The sequence below is a fragment of the Scomber japonicus genome, chromosome 4, assembly GCF_027409825.1.
Source record: "Scomber japonicus isolate fScoJap1 chromosome 4, fScoJap1.pri, whole genome shotgun sequence".
In the NCBI taxonomy this organism is placed as follows: domain Eukaryota; kingdom Metazoa; phylum Chordata; class Actinopteri; order Scombriformes; family Scombridae; genus Scomber; species Scomber japonicus.
The window spans coordinates 9,138,022-9,155,206 of record NC_070581.1 but is presented as its reverse complement, the minus strand read 5'-3'; the positions used below and the strand labels follow the sequence as shown (position 1 = coordinate 9,155,206).

The following is a 17,185-nucleotide window of genomic DNA, read 5'->3' as shown; positions in this document are numbered from 1 at the left end:
GAAAGAGACACATATTGTGTGTGTGTGTCTGTGTGTATGTGTGCTGAGGAAGGGGTTTGACAATGAATGAACTGATGTGTTTGATTGTAAAGTCGTCTATGCAGGGTGTATTGTAATATAAATATATGGTAAGTATGATAGTGTCTTGACAGTATTTAAATGATTTAATGTCTATACTCTAAAGCTATGGCATTTTAAAATATTTCAAAATCACAAATCCCTGTATGCCGAAAGTGTATTTTAACATTCCTAACTTGGACACTATTACTCATATTTAGTTGGAAATGACATTTTTGTTTTCAGATCACATTTTTTAAAATGACACTTCTTTTTTTCATTCAGCCTGTTGTCATCTATAACGGAGCCCACACAGCCACAGGGGGAGGGTGGGGAGCCTCCTGTCTATGAGCCAAGTCAGCCACCCTCTCTGGCCCCATGCGAGGATGGCAGCGACCAGGACAAAGCGGAGCAAGGTGGCATTAAAAAGGTTTGCTTCAAGGTGAACGACGAGGACCAGGAGGACTCAGGTCATGACACCATGAGCTACAGGGACTCCTACAGGTAATTGGTTAAAGAGTGTCACTGACAAATCACACAATTTCTGAGGTAGCTCAACTTGAAATCAAACTGTAACCTGGTCATGGAGAAGGAAAGACCAGAGTAGCTTAAAACTTAGAAAAGACCATCGACAATCAATTTCAATTAATTAAAATCAGATTGTCATGCTTCTTTTCTCAATAAAGCTGCCTGCTAAAAAGCACAATTAATTGTTTAGATTGGAGGACAATCTTATATATCTCCTGACATAAAAGTAGCATCTTTACAAAAAACAAAAAGGGAGATGTGGGGACACCCTTGTCTCACACCTGGATTTCTCACTACGGAATCTATAAAACATGAACAACATTCAAACTCACTCCTTTCTTCACTAACCCTTAATGCTACTCATTTCCCCTCTTCGGAGGCTACAATTCATTCCAGATGTTGGTATTTTAACTTGAGATCGAGGGCTAAAAATGACTTCAAAATGTTTTGGTCAGATCTGGTTATGTCATTTGCTTGTTGTGAGTTCATTCAGATGTTACTGTGTGTGTGTGTGCGTGTGTGTGTGTGCGAGAGAGAGAAAGTGTGTGTATGCACGGTCCACAGGGCAGTGCTCCACTGAGCCCCACCCTCCACCACCCACTAAGATGTAGTTATTGGTTGTTGGTGTGGTGGGCTGGTGTGTAATAGAGCCAAATGTTTGGGGCGCGGCCTCCTCAACAACTCTGTCATTAAGGCCTGGCCACGCCATGTGAAACGCAACTACCTCATCACAATAAAATGTAAAGGAAAATGTACGTGGTTGTATGTCTGTGTGTATATACGCACACACACACACACACACACATACATGGTTAAGTGTTTCATCCAGAATTTGAAGCCTATGGGGGGAAAAAAAACCTCTGTTCAAGGTAGTCGTAAAAGGCTACAGAGAGAATGTGGATGAATCATCCCACTTGTGAAATTTTGGATGTGATTAGAAGTGCTACTGTGTTTCAGGGGTGGGTGGTGGATCTGTTTTTTTTGAGTACTGTTGAGAGATTCAGACATTAAAGCCTGAGGTGGTGACAGACCACAACAGGGCTCAACAGTTGGAGGTCACTGGCTGAGTACAGCCTGTTAGGAACATAATGTGAGAAATAGCACAGTAGAGACTAGCTTCTACACACACACACACACACATACAGAGACAGGGGGTCAAAGACAGAACATACAGAAATAGTGAAGGAGAGAATACTGTGTGAAGAAATCATAGTTGAGTAGTTTCTGTTCCAAGCTTCAGTACATCGTGTCTGTCGTAAATCTTTGGCTGTCAAGTGTGAATCATGTGTGTGTGTTGCCCAGTCGAGACCTTTTGTCTTGTATCTAGACATATTTAGAGTGCGTCCAGGTCCAGCTGAGACAGATTACAGTTCACTCCAGACATCAGGGTGCATCTCAAGTGACAACCTAGGATTGATCTTCCTTCCTCGGTTAACATGCCAAACGGTCCAATGCACATCTCCTCTTTCCTCAAACAAGGGGACAATCAAAATCAAAATAATATACACTGACATCATTTCTTGGCTTCCTTAGACAAACAAAATTGCTCAAGATATTACAAGATATGACACTTACTGACAGTACATGCACTGATTTATAGATATATGGAATTTTACGTCTTACACACACAGTGCAACAGCAACAAAGACTATTCTAATGCACCAACATCCCCCTTTTTAAAAAAAAAACATTTTAATTAGCTGAGTAGGTGCTCAGATTTTCACTGTGCACTTGGTCAATACTATCCATTAACACCACACTCAGAATTGAAGTGATTTTAGTCCTTTTTTATATTTTACAATTTTCCACTGTGAGTACTACATATAGTAATGGGCAGTATGCAAATTAGACACAACTACAGTTTAAGAAGGGGCCTCAGAGGAAGGTGTAAATGAATTGGTAGCTGGGAATCCAAAGTGTTCTCATTGTGTTTATAAGTGCATTCTCATCTGTTTTTAGAGCTTTGAATACATTACTCAGTACAGTATATATAATAATGTAAGTGTGAACAAGAACTGTGTGTGTGTGTGTGTGTGTGTGTGTGTGTGTGTGTGTGTGTGTACTAAAAGCAGGATAATTGTCACAGTGGTGCTCACACTTTTGGCAGGAGGTATGTGAGGCTAAATTTGGAAATCATCTTGTGTGTGTGTGTGTGTTAGTGTGACGTGGAATGTGTTAGTCTCTGAATTCAGCCGGAAAACACAAGGGAAATAACACAGGACAAATATGGGGCAAAAATTGTGTGTTTTATTAGTCAACAAATAAAAAGAAAAACAATGAGAGGACTGAAGTATGATAAGAGAAAGTGAAGGAGGCACAAAGTCAAATTACTATGGGTGTATTGTGGTGTGTTTGTGTGTGAATAAAACCCAACGGATAATCCAAGAAAGTGTTTGTTATATTAACTCTCTTCCCACAATTGTAATTACTAGTCTCTCCCCCCCCATACCAACACATACACACACACACACACACACACACATTAAGGACCACAGAATAACTCGGCAGGTGACATCCACCCCCAAACTCCACCGCTTTGTCATCCAGCAAAGCCGGGTAATAGCAAAAGACGACAAAGGCAGTGTTGTCATTTTGGAGTTCGTAGTCCCTCGTAGGCCATTTGTCATGGTAATTCAGCATGTGAATCATTCAGAGCTCCTCTGAGGGGATTGGGAGTGTGCTCACTTGAAGCAATGTATAATTTGAGCCACATAAATCTTCCACATGCTCCCGGTAATAATGTTGAATCACAGACATACGACTATAAATACCAAACTAAGACATTTTTATAAAACTGTCTCAGAAAGGCAGAAATATTGTGCACACATCAACATTGGGGAATACTCTTACAACTGAGCTACAACACACTGGTAGCTTGTAAAAGAACATGTATCAATAAAAGTGTCTGTTTCAATAGATGAGCTCCATTTCACTTTTTAAGTCTAATGCATCTTATCAGTTAAATGTTTTGGACTCTAATGTAGCTACAGTTTACTTAATGTTTCTCTGTGTAAACCAGTAGTAGTTGTTGCTGTGAGAAGCTATTTGATTACCTTTGGCCTCACAAACTGTAAATCAGAAAAGACATTTACAATCAGAAGGATTATTTGGCAGCATAATTACAAGACGCAGCCTTCCAAATTCTCTCTGTGGTTTAAGAATGGAATGAAGCCCATCGCTTTATGTTGCATTTTAACTGTGTGTGTGTATTTTATTCCAGTGAATGCAACAGCAACAGAGATTCAGTCCTCTCCTACACCAGTGTGCGAAGTAACAGCTCTTACCTGGGGAGTGATGAGATGGGATCAGGTACAGAAATGAAAGCAAATGTAGTTTTTCTTTTATTGCACTTTTTTTCTCTCTGCATGATATTTGTTTGTCTCCAAAAATGCTCTTTATGCATTTGATGTTCATCCAGAAGACCTCTTACTGCCATAACGTCCTTTCATCTACAGTGACACACTTTCTATTGCTTTGGCTCTGTTCTCAAGCTCATTGTATCTTAAGTGAAACAATGATCATTTCAGAGCCAACACAAGAAAAACAAAAATGTGCCATTGTCCAAACAGACAGCACCATAACTAAGTGAATTCAGCACAAACAACATAAGCTAGAAAGACAAGAAATAATGGGTGTTTGCATAAGAATCAAAAAGTGCTTGCCAACCGCTTTAATCTGTGACAATGTTCATATGTCTTGCTTTCCCAATGCCAAAACAAAAAATAAATTCACATATTTCTCGGAGGTGACTGGTCAGATATTTTAGACACAACATTTCATAACTCCCACAAGCACATTTTTGTGCATTGAGCCAAATATTTGTTCATTGCTGTTTATCATGTCGTTAAATCTCACACAGCCTTTTAAAGAGAGATCTAACATGTAACTTGATTCATCAGAATGTACACAAAAAACTTAGTTAATAAACTTAAAATATGTTATCAATCTAACACTTTTTTTTCCTGCCAGGGGATGAGTTGCCTTGTGACATGAGGATTCCTTCAGATAAACAGGACAAGCTGCACGGCTGCCTTGAGCATCTTTACAACCAGGTAAGTTGTGGGGGTTCGGTTTGGAGCAAGCTTCTAGATTTAGGTTTGCAGAAGGAGTTAACCAAACCTTGTCCTTGCATACTTTGTGCTTGATCTGAACTTGTATGCTAATTCCAGTCTACTAATTTTAAATGTAGCGATACATTAAAACCTTAATTCTAAACTACACAAACACATGTGGACCAACTAAGATAAGCCAACGCTAAACTCAGCCAAAATGTTCAAAACTACAAAATAGTGAAGAAAGCAAGAAAACACACAGAAACACACGTCAGTGTTAGAACCATTCGGAACAGATGATTGTGATAGTAATCAGTCAACATCTGGGCTGAGTTACCTCATGGAGCTCTCTGTCCTCTGGTCAGATCCTAGTTTTCTTTCTCATCTTTCATTTGACCTCCTTTCTTTCTTCTTTCTCCCTCTTTCTTTCTATGACACACACGCACACACATAGACTTGTACTGATGTACTGATACGTAGACATCCATCCGTCTTTTCCTCTCCTCTTACCAACATTTGATGTCCTTTGACTCTCCATGGGGTGCTCCCACATTGGCTGCTGTAGTTCTTTCCACATGTAAACAGCAGCTCAGGGGGCCTGCAACACAAGCTTTGTTGTTGGTAGACCAAAGCCAGAAGCAATCACAGAGTTATGTGTTAGTGGGCATGTGTATATATTTGAACTGCACAAAAAGAAAGGGAAAGGAGTAAGGGTAGCTGGAAGACAAAGGGAAGAAAGATTTGTAGAATATGAGGGGTGGCAGAGAAATCCTGTGTGTGTGTGTGTGTGTGTGTGTGTGTGTGTGTCTTTCTAACTTTGAGAGAACCAGTTTAGATGAAAAACAGCATTGTGAGATACATTTTTGTCTTGTGAGAGCATTTTAGCTGGTCCTCACAACTACAAAGGGCAATTTGAGGGTTAAGACTTGTTTTTAAGGTTAAGGTTAAAGTTAGCATTGGGTTTGAATTCAGTTTAGGTTAGGTTATGTCAATGAGTGTCCTCCATAAGGATACAAAGACAAACATCTGTGTGTGTTTATTTGTGTACACAGGTTGAATCCATCAACAATCTACTCAAAGGACTTGTCATGACCAAGGCTTGTGAGGAGACCAAGTACTTTAACTCTGGCCACCACCAACCAGGTACATGTTTGTATCCTGTGTTTGCATGTGTGTGTGTGTGTGTGTGTGTGTTTTGGTCTTGTCTTGCTTCTGTTAAAACAGCCATTACACACGCACTCACGCATTCCTGTTTTTTGTTTTTTTGTTTTTTTGTAAACAGAGTTTCGTCATGCAGAAGACTGGACTTCGAGTTGTCGTGATATGATCAAGAAGAACATCCAGGAGGACCCTTGGAACCTACCCAGCTCCATCAAAACCCTGGTGGAGACCCTGCAGAGACGTGCGGATGGTTAGTGGAACACACACACACACACACACACACACACACACACACACACACACACACACACACACACAAACGTACATGTGATCATATACAGTTACAATCAGTCTCTAAATCTTGTTTTCCTTGCACCTCCACAGATGGAAAGAACCAGCTTCTCCTGGCTCTGCTCAAGTGCACAGGTAGGGTAACATGTCAGAAACTAAACACACAAATAGAAACCAGCTCATATTTAGAAGAAAGCTGTGTTGCATAATCAAACCAGATAGAACCCAGTTGTAATTTTCCATAAAATTTCCAGAAGAGATGTTAAAACCGGCTGTGCAATCACTCAGCAGAACTCAGTCCTCAAGCAGCAGGATAGGTCTCATAACTGCAGTCTTTTAAATGATTCCACCAGTTTTGGGCTCTGTGCAAATGAGATCATCCATCATATGAAAATACAGCCAGTTCTACATCAGGACATCTGCAGGTCCTTAAAACATCTTTTAGAATGATTGAATTAAAAAAAAGTGATTTATCTCAAGTGTCAAGAATATATTGTCTTTGGAATTTTTCAACATTTAACGAGGTTATGATTTTATTATCTTTAGTTTGTCACATGGCTGTGAAACAATGTATGCCCACTTTTGCAGCCTGATATAAAAGCCAAATACTGAGCAAGTTTTAATTTCTTTCCCATAAAATTATATAGTCGTAAAAACTCTTTCAGCAATGTTTTCCATGTTGAGGCCAGTTGCTGTATATTTGTACAGGAATGAGGGTTGGTGTTAAAGCATGTGATGCTCCAGTCACTTTGAACTGTGCTCAGTAGCATATCGTGCTAGTTAATGTGAGTTATCCTCTCAGGGGATCTGGGATAATGGGGCACAGTTTATGTACTGGAGCCAACTCCAGGACATGTGTAATGAGGAAGGTCAGGTTGGCAGGTTGGGAGGCTGGGACACATAACCCTCTCTGCCCACTGACCTTCTCAGCTTTTTCTCCTACACCTGTCTTCCTTTGCATCCCTTTCATTTGGACTCCCCTCTTCTTCCCGTAACCTTACCTCCTTTTATAACCCCTGAACTTCCTCTCTTTATAAAATTTTCCCTCTCCCACACCAGACACATCTTTACAACTGCGGAGGGATGTGATCTTCTGCCAGGCGGCGACGGGCGCCCTGTGCACGTTGGCCGAACAACTGCTGGCGGCGTTGCGATCGCGATTTAACAACGCTGGCGAGTACCAGGAGGACGGCAAGGAGACCAGCCGCAAGTGGCTAGAGCAGATATCAGCCATCGGTGTGCTGCTGCACTTCCAGTCCACGCTAGCACCACACCTGGTGAGGACTTATTTACTGCTTTCATTTGACAAGTAGGGCAAACCCACTGTATGAGATAGCTGCATCATTTAGATGTATTTTTTGCACAGGATGTTGTGTGTGTTCCTAAATTAAGTCCTTTGGGTCTCCATGGTTTTCTAGCCATGCAGCTGTCTTCACACAACTATTAAAAACTGTCTTCCTGGTGCAACTTCTGAGCTCTCTTTCTCTCCCCTGGCAGAAAGAAGAGCGGACCATGCTGGAAGACACCAAGGCGGCCCTGTTGGACTTGGACAAAGTCACAGTGTTCTTCAAGCCACTGGAGGATGAGTGTCTAGTCGCAAGTAAGAAACTCCATCAACAAAGACTGACTTGGCCCATTCAAACCAGACTGCTGGTAATGAGCAGCTGTATGGTTTGACCAACTCTGAATAAAGTTCCATTATGTGTATGTATGGTAGCTATTGAGGGTGAAATTGCCATTTTGCCGTTGCAGATTTCATTTTCTTTTCAGAGGAGAGCTGTTGAATGAGGAGCTAAAACAACGCTATAATGGTGCTATAAATCATCTTAAACAAGGGCAGGGCATGCAGTCTCTTAAAGTCCTTGTTGTCCTTGTATCACCGATAAGATGGTCCCTTCCTGACATGCTGTGTGGGGCTTTATGTCAACTTTAGTGCTACTTTGAGACACATAAAATACTCACATATATTTCAGTAATATACACAAACAATACATTTAAATACTCATGCACATATATATTAGTCCTGAAACAAAATGCAGTATGTGCTGTTCTGAAGAAATACTCTTTTGGAACATGAAGATGGTAAATTGACATTGTTGCCTCCACTTAAGGTCAGAACATTTATTTCATAGGAAGCATTTCAAATACAATGGTGTACAGCAGCTGTTTCCCACGAGGCAGCACCCAGGTTGCTCATAGTGAGCATTATTAGCATCTTGACATGACTGTGAATACAAAGTTCAGCTCACAAGCGTATTTGTTCCATTAATAACCTCAGTATCTGTATTCACTGAAAGCCACCAGAGGTCTTAGCTGATACAAAGGACGACTGCATCCTGAATCAGTTCTCTTTTCAGCACCTTCAATATGGTCAGCAGAGATTGCAGCTCAAAGGAAAACACCAACATGCACTTCCCATTCTAGGAGGTTAAGTTATGGACGAGGCAGGGATTTGCTATTCCAGGTTAGCACTCAGCAGCATATATTGTGCAAAAACAGCATGCAAACGAATGCAGGCAGAAGCACCCTTTGACTCAAGCACACTTTATATTTGTCTTATTCATGACATAAAAGTAAGACAGGTATGTAGAGTATATACAGAGATTTCAGACTCAAGGCTACCATCATTTACCCATTCATCTCCTATACTTGGATATGACTTAAAAAATAATTTTTACACAGACTGCTTTGCTGACGTTGCACTTTCAGTTGTAGTCTGCTGCAGTGCAGGGAGATGCTTTTTGGCGGCAGCGATCACTGCACAGTATTGATTTCTTAACATGCACAGTGAGCTGGGAGCCATAGGTAGAATCATGTAAGCACCACAAAGTCTGAGGCCCCAGAGTTCAGTCTGAAGCATCACAGCCAATTCCACAGGATTATGGCTTGATGGGTTCTCCAGGAAAGAGTGCTGACCCTAGAGGTCGCTCAGTAAAGGTCATTTTTTCTATTTTAACTGCTAGAGTGCCACATTCAGAAAATGTTAGACGGGAGTCAGCTTAAGACTTATGAATTATTACTTGCCATGTATTATTTGTAGAATTAGAAGAAGGCACCGATCTGCTAATAAATGACCCAGTAATAACAAAATCCTTAAAAACAGTTTTTTTAGGTTAGCCAGCTGCTGCTGCTGCTACATTAAAAACATCTTGCAGACATAACATCATGTGTATGCAGATTTTCCTAATATGACTAACACAGAAAAGAACCAGAGTTAAATTTAATACTATTGACATTTTTTCCGTTACTGTGACACAACTGAGGAAAATCCTGAGACATTCTGGTTTCTCCTCTTTCTTTTCTGGCAGGATGGAGCGTCTGATATACCTGCAGTGATTGTGGTTTTAAAAAGAACAGTTATGTAAAAATGATTTGAAATGATGGATGGTGGTCTCTAATGCAGCATTGCTTCTTTTAATTGCTTCGGGAAATCTGTATAATAAACATAAACAAAGAGTTGAGCTTCTGGCTGTGGCAAATATATTAGCAGATGTACATATTCATGCACATCGTCTATTATCTATGTATGAAATGGTTTGCAAAACAAAATAAATGTAACTAACAGATGTAGCACATTTCACTTTGTAGATGTCTATTTGGAGTTATCAAAGGTACCTTCACAGCACTTTACAATACAGTATTGTTAACTTCTGTCCTGTCTGTGTATGTCCATTACAGACACACCAGTGTGCTACCAGGTGGAGGGCAGCCGACAGGCCCTGAGGGTCACCCTGTACCTGGACAGCTGTCACTTCAGTGAGCTTCCCACCCGGCTGCAGAATGGAGGCAGCCTCAAGCTTCAAACTGTCCTCTTTACCAGAGGTAAGCAACTGGGAAGACTGGGACTGAGAAACTGGAGCAACTGCAAGGGTTTAAGATCAGTGGTTAGAGCGTAACACAACAGTGGCAAGTAGAGCTGGGCATTGTTTCCTTAAAGTGCTGTGACCGAGTTCCACGAACAAAGCAATCTTTTTTTGTCTCAATATCTTACTTAGTATGACATAATTTCCTCTTTAACCATTTTAACAAAATAAGCCTTATTGTCTTGACAAAAACAGCTGCACATGAATATAAGATCTAATTCTGTATAAAATAATGCTTTAAAATACAGGAGATACACAACTGATGAAGAGTCTGACCACACATCGTCTTTGAATACGTATCTCACCGTTTTAGTCAATTGAGTCAAATTCAGAGAGTCATTTTGGACAGGAATCACATGTGCATGTACGATAATCATTTAAAAACACTCTTAATGCTTCATGGAGCCTCTTAGACGCTCGCACATGTTCATTTCCCGATAGCTTTATGTGTTTTGTATTAAGTTAGACTGAGGCCTTTTATAAGCCATTTCCTCCGCCTTTAAGTTCTCCTCTACTGCCATGCTCTTTGTAGTTCTCCATCAGTCTCAGTTGGCTTAGTATGAATAGTTAGCATCATGCCTGTCTGCCAAATGGCCATTAATTTTTCACAGACAAGTGCCAGTTGGAACACTTATCAACTGAGAGAGCTCATATTGTTCTCATGTACTTCAGTGTGGAAGAAAGTGCTGCAACACTGCTTCAGTCATGCAGATATGTGGATGTACATCACCACCTAGTGGAAAATAGTCTTTACTGCAGGTTGGGGAGAAGTATGAGGCACCATGTGATCTTGCAGATGCTGAAGTTTGTGTATGTGTGTGTCCATATCCATTAGCATCATATGTCGTCTCATGGATGAAAAAAAACGTATACAGGGAGGACATTTTTCAGCAGTTTACTGTTTGAAAATATTATTTTAAAGTTAGGATTAAATTTAAATATTGGATTTGATGGATTTCAGAATTAAAATAAGGACAGTGTTTATATTAGTGAAAGGGTATAATGATTATGTTTAAAGTGGTGAGGGTTAATGTTCAGGATCAGAGAATAATCTGATCCTAGATATGTGTGCCTGTGTGTGTGTGTGTGTCTGTGTGTGTCTCTAAATTCTCCCTCCCTGTTTTAATCCAGCACTGGAGCGTCCAGAGGGAGTGTCCCAGCAGGAGTACAGCACCACAGAAGAATTCCAGCAGCGCATCAACGCTGTCTCACTTGAGAAGGTCAAGGCCTACTACCGCAGACTCAGGTACGCTATGCTACACTGCATCACAGCCCTCCAGTGGCTTACTCACTAGCGCTCAGGATATTTTTCACCTTAAAGGGAGAGTTCACCCTGTGGTGGTGTTGCATAAGCAAGCAGAAACTGTGCTTCGATTGCTGTTTTACTTTTTTACTTCTTTTTTTTTAAACTATTGTCAAGGTCTAAGATCTTTGAAGGTGAGAGCTGCATCATTTATCCTGTATCGTTTGTCTTGAACAAAGCTCCACACAGTCTTACAGGGTAGCATTCATAGGATTTTTGTATATGAAGTTTGGAGTATTAATTCTTCAATCATGTTTAAAAACTCAGCTTCAACATAGAAGAATCTTTACAGACATTTTATGTAATATTTTGCAACAAAAGGAAAGATTTGCTAAACCAGCTTGGATATGAACTTGTTTTAAAAAGTGTTCTAGTGGAGGATGATGATTATTTATGAAAATCTCAACAACAAAAAAAAAAGATCATATTTATAACTATCATATTTGTTGCAAGATGTCACCAAAATCTAAATGTTTACAGTAACAACTCATGTATATTTATTGTATTATTTATTTATATTTTTATATATTTATTTATGATTATTATTATTTGTCTGATTTACAGAGCTGCATATATGATTGCATGTTTCTGATTTTCATCTATTTCTACTTCTGTTGTTATTGTTATTGCACTGTAACATTTTTACATTTTTAATAGCCTGTTAATGATATGGTTGTGATTTCTTATATGTGTGTTAATTCCCAGGAAGGCTTATGCAGCATCAATAAATTATGATATAATGTACTGTAGCAGATGCATATTCTATATAGTGAAGCACTCTGCAACTGTAGATGACTCAGCTCTCACACAAAGTGAGTCAGAGGAGTTGAATCTGTAGATTTTCAAACCAGATGAAGAGTTTAAAAAAAAACTGAAATAGAACTGTTTTTGTCCCAACAGAGCTTTCTATTTGGAGAAGTCCAATCTTCCTACAGACTCAAACTCCACAGCTATGAAGATTGACCAGGTAAATATACACGTATTCATATATGTTTACTGCGGTCACAGATTGTGTATATTACAGTGTGCCATGTTACTTATATCCTGTTCTTGTAACTGTAAGTACATCTGTATATAATGTTGTGACTGAATATAAATGCAAGCACAGATACTGGGCCTTGAAGTTAGAGATCTTCAACCAAGCATTTCAAAAGTAAGATGAACTGCTATCCTGTTTCCTCCACTGGAAATCCCCACTAGCTCGTCAAGACCCCCCCCCCTCTCTCTCCCACACACATTAACTCAAACTAACCCCAATACTTCAACATTATCAACTGCTTCCATTTGAACCTCTGCAATAATTAGAATAGAAAGAATATTTTAGTGTCCCAAACTGACTGTAGCGTAAATAGATTCCAGTGATTATAACTGAATAGAGCATAGTATCAATATCTAGAGCCTTATCCACAGGTTTAAGTTGTCTTTAAAATGGGAGAGTGCAAAGAGTCAAACCTCTTTGTGTGGTTTTTAATGGATTCACTCTGTTTATGCTGGTGCACCATCCTAACAAGTCAGTTACTCTGTTTAGTCTTGTGTTGAGTATTAAAATCTATCAAGTGCTATCATGTGAGATCATTTCACTTGTTTTGTATACAAATACATTTATTCAAATAAAAAAAGTGGTAAGTGCCAAGTGGAAAATACTACCTTAATTCCATATAGAATCCCTTGTCAAAGAAATGACCAGAACTGGTGAAATTTTAGAGAAAACGAATGACCTTTTTTAAAAAATGTAAGATTTTAGCACTCAATACTAGTCTACATGACTTGGTAAGATGGCCACTTTTGTGATATTGCACTGTATCTTCTTGTTAGAAGTCCATTTAAGCCTTCACCTTCTCCTCCTCACAGCTGCTGCGACCCCTCAACACATTGGACGACCTTTGCCGGCTAATGCAGTCCTACGTCAACGTGCGCTCCAGCACCCAAGCCCACCCGTCTGGTGTCAGCGTGCTGTGTGTGTCCTCTGAGCTGTGCAACCGCCTGGGAGCTTGCCACATCACCATGTGTGACACAGGCATGCAGAGGTCAGTCTGGCACCATGCCAACACTGTAATACTGCTAGTGTAGTATCACTTGTCAGCTGGAATAAAGATTAACACACTGCAGAGTGGATGACATGCACCACTGAACCTCAAAAGTGCAGCCTTATCTAACTGTCTGAATTAATTTCAAGGTGTCCAGCAGGTGCGCATATGGACAACCCCATTAATGCGTGTTTGTTACACACAGCGCTGACCTTTTGGCTTTTTTGTTCTTTGCAGATCTACCTTAAGTGTGACACTGGAGCAGGCAATGATCCTAGCCAGGAACCACGGGCTCATGCCGCGCTGCATCATGCAGACCATGGACATAATGCGCAAACAGGTAAACTAAGGACCAATGGAGTCCTTTAGGAGGTTGTAATGTCATAACATACTGTAACCTTAACCATAGCATGATAAGATCATATCAACACAACACAACATTTAAAAAAAATCAGTAAATGATAATTGAATTGCCCTCCACCAATTAGAGAACATATATAGAAGAGTAACTTTTGTGATCAAAGGTTTCTCTCTCTACATCTTTACCACAAAGTCTTGCCGCATGAATATCTTTGTGGCTTAATCTGTCAACTTGTGGTTGTGTTAGATCTCCTCACTTGCTGTAAATGTTCAGCCTGTCAGGCCAATTGAGCTAACTGCAATGTGGTTATTGTGGGTACAATATGTTTATAACATGTGTTTTCTCTCCTACCAGGGCGCAAGAGTGGAGCTCTCTGCTAAAAATCGCATGGTAATGGACCAGATGCCTCCGTCAGCCCCAAGGTACTGTATAAAACCACTTCCAGCGCCCTCTGCCCATACCATTCACAGATTGTACCATTTATGGTCGCAGATGAAATGGATTTTCCTCATTTCAATTTTTCTTCTTCAGGCTCTTCAAGCTGTGTTTGCCACCCTCAGACGGAGAGCTTTAAGAAAGCCGTCACTTCAGAGAACTCATCAGAGAGAGGGTGAATGTGGAAAAGGAAGATGTGATGAAAGATGACAGTAACAACACCGCTTTCCTTCCGAGAGACACTGCAGGTGGAAGGAACCTTGTTCCCTTCAATGCCCCAGTGACACAGGGATCATTCCAGCATGGATACCACTCGAGTCTTCAGTGCACTGTACAGGCTAACTCCCCCAGCTCCACAACACTGTACAGACTGCTATTGTCAGTTATCTGGGAGAACCTGAAGCTCAAGAATAATCATTTAGTGTTATTCTGGGAAGCCTCAAGGATTAGTATTACCGCTTGGGCTGTCTGTCCATATAGACACATACAGACACATACACACAGCTGACATAAACAACTCAATAACTGATGCAAAATATTCACAAGATAAACGAAAAGGACATGCTTTTGTGAAGACATCCACAATGATGATGCTCATAGCTGAGCTTTTATTATTAACTGGATTAACCAAACTACCTGTAGCTGACTGTCATCATAAATGCAGATGTTATCCATTTTTGCCTTGGACTGCAACTCCGGAGAGCTGTCTCTTTGTCTGTGTGGCCTGGTGTTCCCCAGGGCTCAACGTTTGGACCCCATGTGAAGTAGAATACTTGAATGCCCTTGTATTCTTGTATGATAGCTGGCTGAGTAGAAGCAGAAAGTTAAAGAATAGACAGAGGGATGGAAGTAGGGATGAGAGGGACAGATGTAAAGATTGATGGTATGGGGCTGCTTTTTCTTCAGCCCATTGCATGTGGTTACTGTGCAATTACTGTAGGTTTAGTGTGAGTACTATATTACTGCACTATATGAAGGATAGTTATTTATTATATCTGGAAGGAGTGTTTTTATCCCTTACTCATGATATTATCAGGTATTAAAGAATCTAAAATCATTCCAGCCAACATATTGAACAGTATTTAAAGGACCAATGGCATGCCATTTTTTAAACATAACTGCTTGTGTATTTCATTTTATTTATGTGTATGAAATTTGATTATGTCAGGAAGTGTTACATTAATTTTCAGGGAACGCAACGGAGGGAGGTCGAGCAGAAGCTAGCTAATCAGAATCTGGGGAAGGGGAAGCTAAAGCAAACAATACACAGCTGTTTGTCAATAAGCAGCCGAGTCAACAGGTTGAGAATATTAAAACATTGTTAAATAATTAATATATTAATGAATGAAAAAAGTGTGCTAGTTGAAGGATTTCCTTCTGTTAACTTGGACATTATGTTTATTTTTAAATTGGCGTTTAAGTTTCTCTGGACTGTCGTAGTTACTGTAGGTATTAAAATGAGCACAATGATTGGTCCACTCAAGTTGCAGTGTTAGCAAAAAGTACTGTAAGGAGTTTTTAATGGATGATGTAAACAAAGGGATCATTTCAGGACTGAAAAACAGTAACCTTATATTACTGAACATTTCAATTGTTTTGTAAATACAAACTGTAATGATATCTGAGGAAAAAGATAGCAGCAGCAGAGTAATGTTATAAATTAAGTTGGATTATTTTTATGGAGATAATATAGTATATAAAATTTAAATCTTTTTTTTTTGTTTTTTTGTTTGAAGAGAAGCTGTTTCTCTTTGCTGAGTGTAACCTCACTTACAACTTGTTTTTGACTGTTAAAAAGGTTTGACATGTACTTCAAGAATCTGACATTCTACATTCATTAGGCAGATCACTTAGTCCTTTTTTTTATTTATTTAAAAGCAGTCTGGACTCGAATGAGCATGTTGGAATTGTCTCTACAAATCTCTCCACACTATCATGGCCACTCAGTTGGCGTACTGTAAGACTCGGTTATTCTCATTTCCCACATCCGATTCAAATCAGAGCCTTGACTCTGAATGCAGCATTAGTTACCATAACCTGGTTTTAAGTGTGTGTTACAAGTTTTAAATTAGCTAATGACTGCAGCATGTTGGTGTAGCTGGACAAACAAACAAATGTCACTGATTACACTTTTATTTACATTATTCTAATGTTTCATTATTGTATATACTTTATTTGCAAATTTATGTTGCTTGAAAATAACTGTACAAAGGATTTTTGTTCAATCTTTCTAAAATGATCATTGTGAATGCAATCTTAACAATCTAGTAAATAAAATGTTCACAGTATGGTAATGACTTTCAGTGAAGCAGTTGCTGTTGCCCGGTGATGAGCCCGCAGACGACGTGATGCTCTAATGTTTATCTTGTGATTTTCTTGTTTGTGTCCTACACGTGTTTATGTGTCTTAGTCTACGATTTCACATGAATGAGTCAAAAGGAGGGGACACTGGAAATGATCACAGCTCCATGCCTACACACATCATATTAAGAGGCTGTGACTAAGTGCTACTGAGAGTAAACACCAGGTCTTCTCATTGAACTGGTTTCTTTCTTTCCAGTCCATTTACTCATACTTTTGCATCAGTGCATAGATAAGGTCTTCCATCACATCCTCCTTCCCAGCTAACCTGATGCTTATCATGGGGCAATTGAATTCTCTCATCATACTTCATACATTAGTTAGTTCTCATCTTTCACTTTTTCTTTGTGAAAGGATCTATATCACATTATTTTGCATTAGAATTTCCAGTGAAGTGTTTGCATACCGATTGAGATTTTCCATTTGTTTTATATCTTAACTGACATGGAGTGATATTTTCATCACTGTATGTATCCTTTACTTTACCAGAAACATGACGAGAAAGCAAACCTTAAAAATATAGCTTTGCATAGTCTCAGGTATCCATTACCCGACTAAAGAAGGCTGCACGTATGAATATTGCATGAACATGCATCATCAATGAAAGCCATCCTTGCAGCTTTTCTCTTGGGCCACACTGGAGAGGAAGGGAGGTTATCTCGGGATAGATTTTTTAGAAACAAGACACGTTAAGTAATGATCCTCTCACCCTCATCAGCAAGTTGAAATGGTTTTGACATCATACT

At 39.6% G+C, this 17,185-nt stretch overlaps 1 protein-coding gene across 1 annotated transcript in view; it reads left to right on the top strand.

The window, feature by feature from the left end:
* Positions 1 to 16,358, top strand: part of prex1 (phosphatidylinositol-3,4,5-trisphosphate-dependent Rac exchange factor 1) — an 80,487-nt gene extending 64,129 nt beyond the window's left edge. The window contains exons 26-40 of the mRNA XM_053316893.1: positions 343 to 561; positions 3,806 to 3,894; positions 4,555 to 4,637; positions 5,690 to 5,780; positions 5,920 to 6,048; positions 6,183 to 6,224; positions 7,149 to 7,366; positions 7,587 to 7,689; positions 9,768 to 9,911; positions 11,084 to 11,198; positions 12,156 to 12,222; positions 13,107 to 13,282; positions 13,520 to 13,622; positions 13,998 to 14,065; positions 14,175 to 16,358. Of these exons, the coding sequence (XP_053172868.1) occupies positions 343 to 561; positions 3,806 to 3,894; positions 4,555 to 4,637; positions 5,690 to 5,780; positions 5,920 to 6,048; positions 6,183 to 6,224; positions 7,149 to 7,366; positions 7,587 to 7,689; positions 9,768 to 9,911; positions 11,084 to 11,198; positions 12,156 to 12,222; positions 13,107 to 13,282; positions 13,520 to 13,622; positions 13,998 to 14,065; positions 14,175 to 14,217 (1,690 nt within the window). The 3' untranslated portion in view covers positions 14,218 to 16,358. The remainder of the gene's footprint in view (positions 1 to 342; positions 562 to 3,805; positions 3,895 to 4,554; positions 4,638 to 5,689; positions 5,781 to 5,919; positions 6,049 to 6,182; positions 6,225 to 7,148; positions 7,367 to 7,586; positions 7,690 to 9,767; positions 9,912 to 11,083; positions 11,199 to 12,155; positions 12,223 to 13,106; positions 13,283 to 13,519; positions 13,623 to 13,997; positions 14,066 to 14,174) is intronic.
* The last annotated feature ends 827 nt before the right edge of the window (positions 16,359 to 17,185 follow it).